The sequence below is a fragment of the Thunnus maccoyii genome, chromosome 5 (assembly GCF_910596095.1).
Source record: "Thunnus maccoyii chromosome 5, fThuMac1.1, whole genome shotgun sequence".
Lineage (NCBI taxonomy): Eukaryota > Metazoa > Chordata > Actinopteri > Scombriformes > Scombridae > Thunnus > Thunnus maccoyii.
The window spans coordinates 18,873,567-18,891,573 of NC_056537.1; the positions used below are offsets into that span (position 1 = coordinate 18,873,567).

The 18,007-nt window shown below is 40.0% G+C and overlaps 1 protein-coding gene across 5 annotated transcripts; it reads right to left on the bottom strand.

The window, feature by feature from the left end:
• Positions 1-212: 212 nt before the first annotated feature.
• ppp6r2b (protein phosphatase 6, regulatory subunit 2b) lies at positions 213-16,575 on the bottom strand. 5 transcript variants are annotated; one of them, XR_006096098.1, is made up of 26 exons: positions 15,546-16,573; positions 14,039-14,198; positions 13,741-13,896; positions 13,515-13,613; positions 12,997-13,183; positions 11,677-11,814; positions 11,524-11,589; positions 11,271-11,383; positions 11,068-11,181; positions 10,699-10,819; positions 9,826-9,987; positions 9,496-9,729; positions 9,308-9,372; positions 9,102-9,217; positions 8,895-8,980; positions 8,713-8,790; positions 8,529-8,626; positions 8,387-8,444; positions 8,062-8,183; positions 7,761-7,933; positions 7,492-7,648; positions 6,730-6,809; positions 5,803-6,013; positions 4,438-4,575; positions 1,905-4,026; positions 213-1,103 (listed from the first exon to the last, which is right to left on the bottom strand). XR_006096098.1 is itself a non-coding variant. In XM_042410688.1 (26 exons), the coding sequence occupies exons 3-25, from the start codon at positions 13,866-13,868 to the stop codon at positions 3,993-3,995; spliced, it is 2,778 nt and encodes a 925-aa protein (XP_042266622.1). In that variant the 5' UTR covers positions 13,869-13,896; positions 14,039-14,198; positions 15,546-16,574; the 3' UTR covers positions 213-1,103; positions 3,986-3,992. The 5 variants fall into 5 exon arrangements, 4 of the variants coding, with proteins under 4 accessions (XP_042266622.1, XP_042266623.1, XP_042266621.1 ...); XM_042410688.1 differs by having other exon boundaries at positions 3,986-4,026; positions 15,546-16,574; XM_042410689.1 differs by having other exon boundaries at positions 213-4,026; positions 9,505-9,729; positions 15,546-16,574.
• Between the last annotated feature and the right edge of the window lie 1,432 nt (positions 16,576-18,007).

Genomic DNA, 18,007 nt, shown 5'->3' on the forward strand with positions numbered 1-18,007 from the left:
TAATTGTTAGTGTGGCTCACATGTGTGGGAGACATACAGTAAGAATCGGGAAGCAACATAATCCATCAGCTCACCTGCCCCTAAGGTAAACATATTTGTGCTTCCAACCGAGACCTGTTCTCGCTTTCTCTGTGTTTGTACTGTATGTGTGTGTGTGTTAGTGTGTGTGTGTGTGTGTGTGCGTTGTAGGTAAGACAAAGACATCCTTCTTCTTGGTCTGACATATTTATTAGGTTCATATCTGAATTTACAAGCTAAATTGACAACAGGTAACAGACACATTACTCTCTAAATGAAAAAAAACAAAACAAAAGAAAAGAAAACACCAGCATCAGTCCACTTTACAAAAAAGGCATTTCACAACATGGCTGTCTTTCACACCACTCCGCCCCCCCGCCCCCCAACACACACACACACACTCACACACACACACACACACACACACACACACACACACACACACACACACAGACACACACACACTAATGTAATAAGCTATAATGCGCGGAAATTTTAAACTTTGAAATGGCCTCATTGTAAGTTAACAGGCGATGGGATGAAGTAATAACACCCAACTGTCTCTCATTTAAAGTTCTGGGCACACGCTGTACAACACAGCACTTACCCATGAGGTGAATGAGGCCAATGTGCAAACTTAATGGCACTTAAAAAGATGACCGTATTGTATCTCATGCCATTATGCATAACAGCTCAATGTACCCGTAGCTACACTGCGCGCGCTCACACACACACACACACACACACTCTCAAGGTGAAGGAGTCACTCACACACACGTACACAGATCAAAACACAAAGGTAAGGGTCAGATGCAGTGCTTAGGTTTGGTGAAAGAGGGGTTGACGTATTCTGACCCTGTACACACACTGACAAAAAACAATAACAAAAAAAAAACAAAAAAAACCAGCCCTGTTTTTCTCTTCTAACCCGGACTGAAACCAGTGCTTACTCTCTGTGCAGTTCCACTTCAAACAGCTCAGTGTTGAACGGATAAAAGCAAAATGGCTGTGATCTAAGATGAATCTTCAAAGTCTTTCTTTGACATGTGGCATCTCCTCCTACTGCTGATAACTCCATCACATGACTTAAAAAGAACATGAGGGAAGGATCAAACAAAGACAGCTTTAGATCAATCTATCTATTTCTGTAAGACCATTGCAAGAAAGGAGGCTACTTCACAGATATGAATCCCAGTTATACACTGGTGGGAAGACACACTTTGGCTGAAAGCATTGAATAAAAAGTATTCTAAAGTATCTACATGATTCACTCATTCAAGTCAAACATTCCCGCCTCTTCTAGTAGGGAATAATGATGGTGCGTGGCACCACCAAATACAAACCAAAAGTGCTTCTTCAAAAAGTGCTTTTAAAATAAATACAACAATCTATGTAAATCATTTCATAGGCATATATGCAATTAAAGTCAACTCCTGCCCTGAGAAAGAGAGAGACGAGGAGAAAAGAGAAGTAAAGCATGGCTGTCTGGCACGCGCAAACTTGAAGAATAATTCCAGCTCAGGGTTTCCTGCAGTGTCTTATAGTAGAGTGAACAGTGCCTCCACCAACTACAGAAGAAATTATTATAAAATTTAATATTATGCTCATTAAGCTTCAGGGAAAATAAACAGCAGAGCTACATAACACAGCAGAGACCATGTAAATGAGGCAATTTTTTTAAACCACCATGTTCTCAAGATGCGTCAGGAGTTGTCTGATTTAGCTCAACAAGTGATTGATCAATCACATTGTGCGCTCACTTCAAAGTAATTCATCAGAGCAGCACATCGCAGTGTCGGGAAAAAAGAAACCTGAGATTTACAAGTTGAGAAAAGAAGAAGCGAACAGCTCAATCAGGTGCTGATGGAAGAGAAAAAGAAACTCACCACTGTGCTGCAGGTCAGACACCAAACGGAAGTTAGTTTGATCATCATCAGCTGGACACATTTTGTCTGCATCAAGTTAAAATTTGTGTCGACCAACTGGATATCATCAATATTAACTATAACCATCCAAACCAAACCCTGCAGTTTAATACAACTTGGGTCTTGTTTTTGTCAGTTATGAGAAAACCGTAGTATCTAAAGTCATTGCTGAAACTGGAAAACACAGTGGCATCGCTACAATAAAGTCAGACAGGGATGGCGGGAGATCAGACCAAAAACCAATCGCCATACATCTGCAAAGAAACACTGTTCGCACAACTTAGGTTATTTTTACAGTTCGCCTATGTTTTCTCTTCCCAGCACATGTGGCTAACCTGCTGGTTTGTTTAGAGACCTTTCTGATCATCCTATTGATTGTGTTTCTTGCCCCGTCGGACTTCTTTTTAATCGATGTCGCCATGTTCTCGCGTCCCACTGATTAAAACTTGATGACCAAAACTCCAAAAATAAGAACCAAGTTGTCATGAACCAGAATTATGCTTGAACCAAATGATACGGAAGACATACTGCGGACTACTGACTCGCGCACATGCACACTCCCAAACCTCCATATAGGAAGCATGTAGCAGAGGAACAGGAACTGATGCTGGGATATCGACCGAAACACAGACGTCATTATTGCCTCATTTCAACAGTACAACACACACATACAATACGCACATTGCAACCTGCAAAACAACTGCCTTTCCATACATTGGATTTGTTCCAAAAATAGATATAATGTTTATATATACTGTTTACATTTATATTACGTTTACATATTACCAAGAATAGCCACAACCTAATACAGGTTCAAATTTCACAATATTACATTTAAACAGCTCTGAGGGTGATATGAATTAGTGTGTGCACATCAGTGTGTCTTGTGGGGATTGTTTCTTTTTTTTGCATGTGTGTATAGATATAGTTGTGTATTCATGTGTGTGTGGCACTGTGTGTGTGTGTGTGTGTGCATGTGTGTTACACAGGTGTGCTTTCTTTGTATCTGCATACCTCTCCTTTGACCTGAGAATGCACTCTGTACCTCAGACAGAGCTCAAACACACATACACACACACACACACACACGGGCACATGTCTACACACATAGATACAACAGCGCACGCACACACACGCACACACACACACACGCACACACACAAACCTCTAAACTACAGAGGTTTGAGGAGGAAATGACACATGATTCTCCCAAATCCGATACTCCCAAATTAACAAAAAAGAGAGCATTTATGTTCCACATGATCAAAGCAAATAAATCTTACTCAGATTGAGAAATTATTCAGGTAGCATGTATGAAAAAAAGCCAAATTCTTATCAATCACACATTTCCGCTTATAAAATGTCTGCCTGGCATGTTCATCGAAATGCTGAAATCAAAATGGCAGCTAGCTTTGCAAGCATCTTGGCTATTGTGATCTTGGCTGATTATTTGAGTACAGATTTCTTTACTAAAGTGTAAACAGTCAAATGCTCTGCTAGAAAAAAAAAAATCACTGGGCTGTGATTTCATGCCCAGAGAGCCATCATGCTCAAACAATCTGAAATTCTGACGCTGAATTCAGTAAAAGGTCAAATTTCAGATTGATGTGTTTTCTTGTGGTTTAAAGTGCCAAAGTTGTAACTTAAACACTCAGTGTCACTTCTGATCATCTCAACAGGTTACAATGTTGTTGTTTTTTTTTAATTTCCCAAGTTCAAACAGTTCATGTGTGACACAATTTGGCTTTGGGGGTTCTGGCACGATGAAATGTTCTTTAAAAACACACATTTCTCTTTGAAGCGGTTCAGTTGTGATTATGTCATGGAGGTGCAGGAGAGACATCAATAGTACCCATGTGTGCATTTGTGGTATCCAACATACATACTGTTAAGGGCTGTTTGACCTCAACATGGAGGATCTCCTATTCGTTTGCATGTCTTCAGACACAAAAAAGGCATAAGAGGACTGCTAACAGGAAGCAAAGGTGACATGGCTGTGTGTTGAATGGACAGGTGAAGAGCATGTGTGTGTGTGCCTGTACCGCGTCGTTAGGCTGGTCCATTGGCAGACGGCTGCATCTCTCTGTAAGGTTACGATAAAAGAATATTACAAAAAAGGACAGAAACGACAATTCAAATCACCTAACATTAGTTGACTCAACTTGCTACACTAATTCTGTCATATTGCCGACGGTTCCCTCTACTTTAAGTTACAATCTGCACTATTTATGACATGATAATGTAATGAGGACATTAATGTAGGTAGAGAGAAGCAACCTGTAGCGTGTGGTACAGGTAGACCCAGGTTTGTAAAACACTGGAACACTCTTTTAAGCATTGTGAAATAGTTAATTTGTGGTTGTCATACATAAAGCATTTACATTTTTATCAAGGTTTGTGCAGGTTGAAAGGTGATTTGAATCATTGTTATAATGCGTGGTGATCTTACTCCTACTTGATTCAGCTGTACACAAACATGTACACACACACTTACTGTGTGACAGCAGCCGACTGGTTAGTTGGACTGGCTGTAGTTGGGTCTCCGTGTTTCTTTCCCTTTTCGCTGTCTTTCTCATCGCCCTTCCCTTTGTCTTTGATAGAGAGTCCCTCTACTGGCATCTTATCTGCTTCGCTGAAAAAAAACAAACAAACAAATAAAATTTTAACAAACTAGAGAGATGACCAGGGGATTGTCACCTAAAGTCAAACTGTAAAGACCAAACTGCAGATGCTAGTTGCTGCTATTGGCAACACACAGTTACCTGCTCTCAGCTCAGTACACACTGGCCATTGTATGCCCAGCACATACAGTCACCCATGTATCCACTGCTCTGGTACTGTGACTGACCAAAATTATAGTGAGTAGGGCACAAAGTTGCTGAGGTTTGTGCTAAGATAGTTACTCTCAAATTCCAAGTGGGATCATTTTAACTGTAGCATGCTTGCTGGTGCACTGTTTGTTAGTAACTTGCTTGCTAATGTGTTGGTTTGTTAGAGTGCTGATATGTTGGTCTGGTAGACTTTTTTTGTTCACAGCATGCAATTTGACATACTGTTAGTGCTGGAGATCTAAAAGAAAACAAATATCAACTTTAGTCGTATCAATCTTATGAAAATGGAATTACATATATCGTATAGCGGCATGGCTATGTTAATCAGAGTGAGAGTGAGAAGTCCTACACTGCTCCTAGCTTTAGGTCTAATTGCATAAATACAATAATGGACCATCATTTGATTTCTAAAATGCTCAGTGGATCTTTTCTGACAGGGGTCACTGTTGAGGCAAGTGGTGTTTGCTACTTACAGGATAATCTTGAGAAAATAAAATAAACCTAGCATAAGGACCGTGGTCCTGTAGGACCTCTACAAGTCACCAGTTGTGGGTTAGTGCATTCTTTTGATGAATTAGTCTTGTCCTGAATTATGGCACAATGGATTGTTACTTCACATCCTGTTAAATGCAACAAGCAAACGAAAACATGTGGCACATCTGTGCTTATGAAAGCCTTTTTAATCCTTCATACAACTCCAGGGAAGCATTCCACACTCCAGAATTAAGGACCTCAAGCACAACATACCGTCTGACTGCTGGTCTGAATACTCTGGAGTCAAGGGGAGATGAGGCAGATGGGAACAGACAGGAGGGGGTGATATCAGAAGAAAAACAGTGAAGGGGAAAGTAAAAATTGCACAGGAAAAAAGTGTGCAGGGATAAAGGTGGGAGGTCTCTGTGTAAGCATTTGAGAGCAACATGGATAGTACAGTACAACACAGTACAGTACAATGCAGGGGGAGATTCATCACAACCACCAAGACAGAGCTGCTGCACTTCATTTTTGTGTGAGCATGTGTACTGTACCTGGTGAAGACTGCCCTCTCATTTTTGGCGTCCACAGTGAGCCGGATGGTCTCCTTGCCAGCACCTGTAGTGATGGTCTCTGTGGTGACGGTCTCAGTGGATGAAGACTCTGTCTTGCTCTCTTCCTCGTCACTTTCTGAGCTGCTGGAGGAGGAGCTGTCTGATGCCACAAGTGGAGCTTTTCTCGCCACGCACACACTCCACACACACGCTACAGAGAGTGAAGGAGAGGAGATCATGTGATTTTAACATGGATGTACTCTTATTTCACTGGAAAAGTCAATGCATCACAGAGGCAGGAGATTGAGAGGCAGTAGTCAAAAGTTGCCAAATGTATATAGCATCGGGCCTGTCATATATACTACATATGTACTATTCAAAGACTCTGTGAGCCTGCATGTTGCATTAGTTTGTGTTTACCTCTGCAGAGTTTTTGCCAGGTGAAAAAGACTTTTGCCCAGGATTTAACCCTGGGCAAAATTATGTGTTTGTCTGTTTTTAATGAAAGAATAACCTTACTCCCCTAAAACAGTTATGATTGTTTAAGTATTTATCCTTCAACCACATTCATTTTGAAAGGAGAGTGAAATTGTATAAATCTGTAATATGCAACTGTCAATTTGAATTAATTAAAAAGGTAAAAATGAAAAAAATCCACTGTGAATATTTTAAGCCAAAGATGCATGGTGTACAGCAGCCTTTTCATTCATGTTGTGGTCTGTGCAGTTCAATATACACAATTTATATTCCATTGAGGAGGTTGACTTTTGAATGGGCATTTTACACAAATGGCAGAGATAGACAACTTTGAAATGACGTGTTTTCATTTTTTGTATTTAGTCAATTTGACTGTTGTATCAATGCGCATTTATACTTTCATTCATGTTGTGGTATTATCACTCAAATAGCCGTGCTGCAGCAACTTACGGTTCTGGTTTGGTTTGGTGCTGTCTGATCCACTGAGCTCTGAGTCCACAGGAGAACTGCATCTGGGACCTGTTTCAGAGCTGGAGAAACATGTCACACAGATAAGAAAACCTGCAGAAAACAGTACAGCCGATGCATGAAAGACACAGAGCCACTGAATATTTGGGGTGAATTTTTTCTCCATTATAGTGTCTCTATGGTTGCCTGTGTTAAGAAATATTCTTTGGCAGTAGTTTTCTGCACAAAGTTTTGAAGGTCACATTCCTTTGACTAACTAAATGCCAATTTGCATTATGCCTGTGCACAAACATTTCATATTCCTATCCGTCATTGTTGGTTATGGACACAAAAGTTTTTTCACTGATGATTTATGAATGGTATTGCAAAACCATCACTGCATACTCATGGAAAACCTTTCTTTGGCAAGAAAGACAAAAAGAAAATAATATTTTTTTTAAATCAGTCTTATCTAGGGCTGTGTGATATACAGAGCATCATATGATATTTTTCAAGTTTCCAAGTCCAAAATTTCCAAGTTTTAATATGTATGTTAAGATTTAGCTTTTTCAGTTAAAATATTACCCAACGTCTTATTTAAGCTGTAAGTAAACCTGTCATACTGGAGCTTTTCTTCAAATATAACCTATTCTCATTTAATTAACATTACAAGTTCTTAATTATTGCATCAGTGTGTAATTTTATGATTTCTGAATAAAATAATAGATGTGCAGCTCCACATATTTAAAGCAAACTCAGACTCACCAACAGAAAGGCTGGAAGTCGGTGAACTTGGCCCAGCCTTTCTCCTCTGCCTCTGTGGCAGCTGGTTGGGAGAATGAAGTGTCCCAGGCTGCGAATCCCACTCCTGCTGCCGGAGCCTTTGAGTTCACCTCCCCAAAGTCTGCGATCCAACCAGAGCCTGTATGAACACAGCAACATGCACACTCTGCATGAGGCGATACTCAAAACCTGCAATCCTTCATTAAAAGCAAAGCAATTATTGCATTATCATACAATATTATATATCTCACTCTGTGCTGTCTCAGTCTGGCCCTGGCTTGAGAAAGGATCCAGGTCATCTTTAGGCTCCTCTTCTTCTTCAGAGTCTGACTCTGGTGTCCTGTCAGAGGCCTCGGTGCCAGAACCTGCTGTCCTATCACAGGCCTTACTTGCTGCTTGGCTCTGGGACTGTGACCCACCAAACCTGGAAATAATGTATGTTTGGTTGAGTGAAGACATTTAATTTCTCTACATCATGAAACTAAAAGCATAATGCTTCAATAAATCATTCCATAATGTTGAAAGCATCTGTATTTGCCATTGTGTGCCTACCTGTTACGAGATTTTGTTTGTGTTGCATAGTTGATCTCTTTCTCCTCCCAGATATCCTCTTCATCATCATCAAAGGGCTGAATCCTCTCCTTGGAACAGGCCTCAAACACAGCTGTATTTCTCTGCACAGATCAAGATGACAAATGAAATGTGTTAATTTTTATAAGTACTCATTAATGGGCATATGGGTGAGTCTTAGCTGCTGTCCTCAACTGCCTAAGGCAACCATTTCAGTGAAAAAGTCTCTGATGATGAGGGCTCTCCAGCAGCCTACAGAAATACAACCCAATAGAGCAAATGTGGGAATACATATAAATAAACTCACGCTGTCCTGGCCTGCATCAATGTTGATATTGATCTCTGCAATCCGGTCAAACGTTGCCCTGCAATAATGGTAGGATTCACTTAGTCAGCAAACGATTACAATTACAGTGGTACACTGACACACAGAGTGGAAGTTAACATACCCAATGCTGTCGTCATGATCAGTGAACTCCTCATCATTGAAGCCAAACTGATCCACAAAGTTAGCTGTCATCTGCTGGATCTGGTAGTCTGAAAATGCCTAAAATGTACATCACAGCTTAAATTAGATTACTATATCTGAAAATAGAAGCCCTAAATATTTAATGTATGCTTATGTATGTGTACCTGCTGTAGTGTCAGTTCTTTAGGGAAGGGGCTCTCCATATCATCCTCTGAGGAAGGGCGTGGGTTTCCAGAGCCAATCTGAACAGGGAAACAACACCATAAATGCAACACTGAAAGTTTCTGTGTGTGCATAATAACAAACAGCTATTACACAGTGCAGATGTGCATTTTTGTGTGATTACCAGATCTATGGTGTTTCTCCTATTGGTCTCTGACAGGGTCTGGTCCACAAAGGTCTCCCAGCGCCCTCTGCAGTCATCTGGCAGCTCTAAATTAAAAAATACAAGATCAACAGCAGTAAGAAAACAATATTCCAGTTGAGTGTAATTTTCTTCTTTTATCATCACATTCTAAAATGTACGAATGTGAGTGGTTGTCCACACACATACCTGTGATGAGGCTACTAATCTGAGTGTGGACTGGGCCTTTCTCCAGGTTGTGGACTACTGTGTTGGCAATCCTGGTCAGATGTCCCATGTAGCCTCTTCTCATACCACCTTCTGACCTAAACACAGAGGTACCACACTTAGGGAAACTCATAGGCTACTGCCTGTTGGCAAAAACAACACAATGTCATTCACTCAAAGTTCCTTACTGTGTTTTATCATTCTCCTCCCAAGCCTGTAGAATCCTCTGGACAAGGTGGCAGTGCTGAAACAACTTGTGAGAGACAAAGACAGAGTCAATCAATTGTCTTAATTCAGAAAGAGCAACTACAGTTGTGTCTCTAATAGATCAAATGGAACTTAAAACCTCTTTCTTAATACACAAACAGACACCTACATGAGTCACCATTAAATTATGTGCAGAGTTTTCAGTGGTGACTGGAGTTTCAGAGGTCTGTGTCTCAGCCAACGCCTGCTCTTGCAATGCATCCTGAAGAGGCTTGAATTTTTCCTGGGATCCCAAGCCAGGCTGAAGTCTCATTTCATGGGCACAGGGCCGGAGGATGGCAGCAACACAAAGCTCCACTTGGAGGTGCAGGAAGTTGTTCCATGTGTACTTGAAGAACAAGTCCTGAAAAAAGGCATATATTTTCCAAAGGGACATCACAAGTGTCACTCTCTTAACATTGTATTTGACAGCGAAAAAAACTGTGTTTGCTCCTCTCACCAAAAGCAGGTCCATTGTATTGAGCTGGCAGAGTTCCTGTGCTACGACTGCGTGGCTAGCAGAGCTGGTATACAGCAGAGAGGCCACTAGTCTGGCTACGTGCAGTCGTGTGTTCCCAAGTGGTTCCTCCAGCATGCCAAGAGAAGTCAGCATAGGATTTCGCTAAATGTGCACAGATTGAGGGCACAGAGTTTTGGAAACAACAAGCTGGAGGTTGTTATACAGATTCAATTACTGTACAGCAAAGGTATCAAAATGACAGACAATTAAACAAAACTATTGAAGAAAGCAGTTGCCGCACATCAAAAATCTGAACATATTCGATACTTATAGCATGTTGTCACTTTCTGCTAGTGACAGAGCTTGCTCTCATGAGTTTTTGTGTGGGGTAAAACTTTTCTTCATTCTCAATGCTTTTCATATGGCCTGCAATTGGCACCTGAATGAATTATACTTCTGTGCAGGGGATATGTGATTTTCTATTGATAAATAACATTATATGTTCATGAATAACATGTTATCTCATATTACAACAGCTAATATAAAATGACCTACAAATGATAAAGCACAGGATAAGCCTATTGATGTCTGAAAGTTTTATTGTTACAAAATGTTTCTTGTCATACCAACACTGTGCACTCCCTTCAGACAAACAGTAAAGTCTTGCCAAATTAGGTCTTCTTGCATGTGGCAATTGATTACTTAACATGCCAATCAAAAGTCACTTTGGTAAAGATAAAGTATGGTAATTAGATAAAAGATGGTGAAAGATTATCAACTGAAAGCATGGACAATTGTTGATTACTGTTTTAAACAAACTGAAAAAGCAAAAATATTGAAACATCCTTGTGCCTGATATCTTTGTTTATATACCTTGGGTGGCTCCAAAAGTAGCTGGTGGAAGTGTACCAGGTGTGGCTGAATGGCCAGCAGAATGCTGCTGTTAACAGTGTAACTTCTCTCAAATCCCTGAGCATCCATTACACCATCCACGCTGTCATAAACACAGGAACACATACAACAAACTCATATCAAAACCAGAAAATGGATCGATACATGTTTAATAAATGGTCACATAAGAGAGCTTCCATCATCTGTGGGCAATTTTAGAAAAATGATAAGGGTAAGGAGAGATGAAAATTTTTATGACAGTGATCATTATATAATAAAATGTAATATAATATATATATAATGTATATATGTATATACATATATATATATGCTTTCAAGTCTCTCACTCACACAGGCCTCCTGATTTCCAATAATGTGAGAAGAACTTGAATTCCATTGACGATACAGCTCTCCGTCCTCTCTCCTGAGAACATATTCTGCAACAACTGCTCCACACACTCCTGCCTGTAGAAACATAACAGAGTATGTCATCACCTTTGCATCCAGTAAAGAGAGTGTGAACATCTGTGTGTGTGTGTCTATGTCTGACTTACGATTCCAGCACAGTCAGCAGAGGGTCAGGCTGTGACATCTCTTGGAGCTGATTGGCTTGGTCTCTGCTCAGACGAATGATGTCGCACAGAGTCTGAGATGCGTTGGACTGCCTCTGTGAGAGAAAAAAAACCCCACCAACACAGACATTTAGTATTGTCAACGGTCTATTCAAGAGTCAGTGGTAGTGATAGTATATTTTAATCACAGAAATGAGGTACTCATTACTGTAAAAATATTGAAATGCTCTTCTACCTCTTCATCTCTCTCGGGGTGAATGAGCTCTATGAGTCTCTGAGCCAGCTTCTCTTCATTCAGCCACTATTGAGAAAGATCTCACATTATTATTGTACAAGATATAAGAGTGTAATGTCTCAAAGTGTAAATGTGGGTTCATCTGTCTCATACAGTAAGAGTCTCGAGACGAAGAGGGGGTGGCTCCACACAGCTGATGAGTCGGAGGAGCACATCCATCATGGCAGATGTGTCAATATGCTTCAGGACCAAGGAAAGGAATCCCTCCTTTCGTCGCAGGAAACTAATCACCTAAACACAACAAAGAGCAACGGAAACACCATGACACAAAACACAAAACTGAAAGACTGAGACTCAGACTCAAACTAAGAATTGGACACAAATCTCGCTATAAAATAATTTTCATTGGGATTATCTCTTAGATAGAAAGATTATAAGACAGATATTGTTTCCGGAAATACATGTTACTGTTAAGTTTTTTAAATGTAGCAGCAACACAAATTCCATTCACCTCTAACATGTTTGGGAGGAAGATGTTTTTAAAAGCTCTGCAGATGAAAGTGCGGGTGTATATTAAGTGGCTGCCTCTGGTAACATATATTTCCTCAACGTTGCTTCGTTGAAAGTCTCATAGGACCACTTAGAAACATTAACTCTGAGAAGCCAAACAGATTATGTAGTCTTGTGTCTGTATACAACTGCTATCCACATATAACCATAAATACTTATACTCATAAACGTATATTAATTTGAGCTGTGTGGCCATTTCCAAACAATTAAATCCAAAACCTTTGCACATAAAAATCCAAACTGTCTAAATATCTAAATAGCTTGATACCAGGAGGGGTTGCTGAGAATGTTTTTTCTTTTTTTTGTTTTTTGACTGTGGTGAACTGAGTACAAATTGAAGTGTTCTGATGATGGCAATGGGGTGGGGGGGGGGGGTGGTCTGGAACTTGTCTGGACTTGTCTGGAACATGAATATGAATACCAAACATCACAGCTTTCCAGCCAGCTGTCAAGAAATGTTGCTCTGGACCAACAAAGCTGGTCAGATGGAGAGGCCAACTGACCTTGTCGTTAGGGGTGGGGTAGGGGTCAAAACCGATTCTTGATTCAATAAATAGAAAGGGGGGCACTATTTTTAGGCTCTGACTCTAGCGGACTGTGTGCTAAACCATTGACTCGTGTCCTTTGTCCACTGAAGTGCAATATGAAACATAACTGACAGTTAAGCTAACAGGTCTTGATGAAGGTCACTGTCTGACCAACAGAGAAAAGCAGAGAAAAGTGTGTAAGCGTACACAGCTTTTTGATTTAGAAAACTTAACTGTTTTAATTTGGAAGCATATGTCTGTCTCAGTTCCAATTATCTTGCTCTAATCACCCCTCAGACTTCTCTGAGTACGCCCTTTTATAGAGCTCTCCGTGTGTGTGTGTGTGTGTATGTGTGTGTGTGAGTGTATGTGTTACCTGCTCAGTCTTCCGGGTGATGAGGTTCCCAATTGTTTTGCTAAAGAAAGATGCCAGGAGGGGGTTAAGTGGGGATGGCTGCTCCAGGAAGGCATACAGAGTTTCCAGCAGAGGCTCCTCATTACCCAGCTTATCATTGATCACTCCCACATCACATGTCAGCAGCTCACATGCTATATTTGGATACCTGTAATAAATGACGAGAACACACCTGGCAGTTAAACACAATCAGTATCTTATTTTCTACCTTAGTGTACTTGATATCCTACAGGACTGTACTGATTTTTCACATTTTTGACTGTCCAACTAGTATTTAAGTAGTCATTTAGATATTTTAAATGTATTATCAATTGCTTGGTTAGATCATTGGATCGAGAGCAAATCTGAACCCTCTTGAGCTCTTGGTTGCAGCTACAAAATGACAGGTAGTTGACATGATGTAGTGCAGCACCAGCAAATTTCATTTTTTTTCTAGATACAGTATACTACATCAGCATATTCTACACAGCAGCACCTACTTAAAGCGCTTGGTCTCCTCTATACCAGCAGGGGGCTCTGTAGTAATCATGTGGACCAGCTCCTGCATGCACTGGTCCTGGCACAAGAACAGGAGAAGTCTACAAAAGCATGATGATGTGAAAAGAAACACCAGTTACAAGTATGATAATAGGAATGACTGAAAACAAAGATGTAGTAATAATAATAACACTATCAATGTGCTGCTAAAACCAACAATACACAAACCTCCTGTTCTGGGCCTTGCACTCCTGCAGCACATCTTCCTCCTCCATGAGCTCAATGAGCGTAACATCCTCCTTGTCCAGTAAAGCCTCCAGGTGAGAGGATGTGTGTAAGTCAAACTTCCAAAACATGGCTGACGTCACCAGCACATATACTTAGCTGTTAACCAAAAGAGGATGTGGCACAGTGATCAGTATCATGACTTTGTGGCATACATGTTAAAGTTAATTAATGACAATTTTTGTGTGTGTGCTAAACAGTTATAACAATGTTTATTTCCTTTTTTAAAAAATGTTCTTACATTTGGACAAGGAGCAGTATCCTCAGTCAGATCTTGCTAAACAGCCATTTACCTTACTGACATTGCATGGCCTGGACAAATTCACACAATGACGACACGAACACACCTACTTCACTCATACAACACCAAACACACTATATCCAGAGAAGATGCCTTCAACCTGTTAATGAGAGAGGAGAAAATAAGAGAAAAACAAATGGTACAGAATCATTTCCAGGAAGATCTGGTTTGTGTTCCTTAGAGTCAGAGGAAAAGTTAGTCAGCGCATGTGCAGACGAACAGTAGGCTTGCTTCCTGCAAAAACCAGGAAGCAGTTCATCTGTAATTGAGTAAGAGCTGTACATCTGTGTATTGACACTAGCCAGCTTACTTTGAGAATGGCCTCACACGTACAGTTACATCAGCAAATAATGTGTGTATTAACAAATCCCATGCAGACAGTAATCTAGCTTTAGTATGTGACATAAACACTTGTATATAAGGGAAACAAATGTGTCAGCCACTGTGTTGTGGTGATGACTATTCTGTTAAGCCTGCATCGACTGACATCTGTGTTATTACAAAGTACAAACTTGAGACTTAATGCGGGGAAGATAACAGTTGACCACTATATTGAGGCATTATCCATTATCCTTATGTTTATCCATAAGATGAAACGGTTCCCATGGTGAACATGCCGCTGATCCAGCATGTGTTTATGTCAATGTAGGTAGCTCCCCCTCCCACACCTAATAGTGGATGTGATCTCGTATACCGCAGTCAGCAGTCACACATTGGAAAACGGGGGTAATGTATTGTTTAATAGTTTAAAAAAGAGGCTTGAGCATACTCATTTCTAAGCACCATCAAAACGGATTGCATGATATTAATTATCTCTGCTTCCCTGGTGTACCCATCGCTACAATAAACATATTGAGGCTAAACAAACAGGTGTTAGAGCTCACACTACTCACTTCAGGAATCCATCCATTCCCAATACCTAACCTAAATATGTATTTTAAAATTCATACAAACAGCACAACAATGCAATGCTCAGCTTTAAGACAGGCCTCTGTGGCGTTGTAAGATCAGCTGGTAACGGTTAACGTTACTGTTAAGTTAGCTAGTAATGGATATTAACCGTAATGAACTGTTATATATCAGCGTGAATTCATGTTAATTAGCTTATCCATACTGTTATCGCAACTTCACGTTAAGTTTAAGCTTATCTCCTGTGAACAACATCTTCCAGTACGTTTTCCAGTGCACTTACCTTGCATGCAGATCATAAACCCACGCTAGCAATGTCTCATTTGCGTTGCTAACGTTACCAAACTATTTTAAAACGGTGCCGGTTGCAAACAACGGTTAATGCAGGTCACAAGCTAACAGTCAGTTATTTATCACGGCTGCGTGGCTAGCGTTACCGTGTTGTCCCGACCACTTGACAGCGAGGCAGCTCGGACAGGCTTTACGTTAGGTTACATGTTTTTCCTCTCAAAATACGAGCAAATAGCTAGTTAGTTACCTTCTATCCATCATTTTTCTCAGTCGTCATCTAACTATACGGCAACTCGGCGACTGTGGCTGTCAGGTCACCCGGAGGCCCGTAGCTGGCTGTTCATGACTGCGTTGTTAGCTTAACGATACCCTTTCCCGGTTGCAATGTCATTTACACACTGCCGTTACACGGTGGTTGGCCTGCTGTGCTGAACGGCTGTGTTGACACTGTCCAAATTACTCGTCAGCAGGCAGGCAACGAGAAATCGGTCTGATTTGGAAATCAAAATGGCGGATATATAAAACGTAATCAAAAGTTCGTCTGTCCATCACATGTGTAAACATAACAGTTTACATATTTATTTGCTGTCACCCTGAACATTGGATCACACAGCATCAAGTGCTGCAGCAAAAAGGTTGACATTCACATTCATAGCTTTCAAACAAAACCTGTTTTTAATATGGAAAACAATTCTTACTTCAGTTTTAAATTATGGTTTAAAAAATGCAATTTAATTATTTGACTCTTCCCATATCTCTAGCTAGCGATGTGCGACACCTTTAGGGAGTGTCATTCTCTTTCTTAAGATTTTTACCTGAAAAATGCAGGGACTCATCTGCTCGTCGAATATTGGTATATTTATTTATCTACCACATGAACAAAAGCATGCAGATTAGAAATGTTACTCAAACAAGCTTTAAATGAACCCCAGAATCAGTGGTGGAAAGTAACTCAGTACATTTATTACTTTACTTGTAATACTTTAAGTCCAGTTTTGATGTACTTGAGTACTTCCACTTTACCCTACTTTATGCTTCTACGCCACATTTCACTACATATATTTATCAACGACAGTTACTACTTTTCAGGTTCTTCAAATTTTACTAAATATGATCCATTTATTAAATATACATTATTACAAATTAAGCTACACAAGAGAAATAAACAGTTAAAATACTTCCACCTTGACCAATAACATTACCAAAACTCATTAGTGAGCCATTCTGCATAATGAGTTCTTTTACTTTTGATACATTAAGTACATTTTGTGTAAAATACATACATACAGCTTCACCTTTACTTAAGTAACATTTTGAATGCTGGACTTGTAATGGAGTATTTTTACACTGTGATATTACTGTTACATAATGATCTGAATACTTCGACCACTGCTAAGATCAAAGGAAATCTCAATAAATGCTGTAACCCCCTCTACTGCTGACTCTGATCTCCTTGTTGTTGCTGCCCCTGAACTGGGCTCTGTGGCTGTTTTCGGTTGCACGTCTGCACATTCATTATTTTACCAAATGTGCATCTGCAGCTCCACACTGGGCTGGTCACCTGGTACACACAAATACTGCAAAGTACAATATAAATTGCAGTAATAATGATAATCCCTGCCAGGCCTCAGCAGGCTTATATATTTCCTCATCCTTTCAATTTCTGCAGAAATTCTGAATCAGCAAAAGTGCTATTTGCTGCTCATCTTTTGAATAACAGGTGACATGAATCCTAATCTCCTAAGAGCTACAGTAGGATGCTCTAAACACTGATTTATTCCCTAGTTAAATTTGAATTTTAATCACAAAGCTTAGCTGTAGAGAAGCAGAAAAAGCAGAAAATGGGGGCCTGCTCACTTATGATGCACCTGCACCGGAGTCTGACAGATAAAGAAAAACATCAGATAAAACCACATTTTCTAAAGGATAATCTACAGTGATGATGAAAATGTGGTCCCGCTTCTAGACCTTATTTCCATGCTTCCCTGCTTTCAGATTTAAACTACCTCAGATAAACATTGGTCTTCTCCAAGTGGAAACTCATAAATTGAAGAAGCAAAATTACGGAAGCCAAGAACAGCCATGCTTGCAATTATTTTTTAATGCCATTATCTTGAGATCACAAGTTAATTTATCTTGTTATCTTGAGAAAACAAAAGGCCAATTTCTTGAGATAATAAGATAATTTATCACGAGATTTATCACGGGTGGAGCTCATTCTTATTTGTTTATTCCTGTTTTCTCCTCTCCATGTTTCCCTCACATGGATTGCTCAACTATTGAGATCGAGCACAGTCAGTGCTCTTAAGGACAGGGGTTCAAATCTGTAATATGTTGGCTCTTATTCCCTCTCTCCACCCCACTTTCCTTTCTCTAATTGAGTCTAATAATATGAAAATGCTTGAAAGGTATTGTTGAGTGTTTCTCCAATATGAAACATCCAATCATATTACGACCAGGAGTTAATCAACTTGCCATTTGGCTGTGACACAGATGTCATTAATAAAGGTGCTATTAATAATAACAGGTAATCCTTGATCTGACATTTTCAACTTAGATCAGTTGCTACAGTTGTCAAGATGCCATCTATGCATGTTGACATGGCACTCTTGATCTCTGATAAACATAAGTAATAAAAGGAAACAACCTTTTGTTTTCTTGTGATAACGGGTTGATTATCTCTTTACTTTGAGATAACAAAGCTAGATT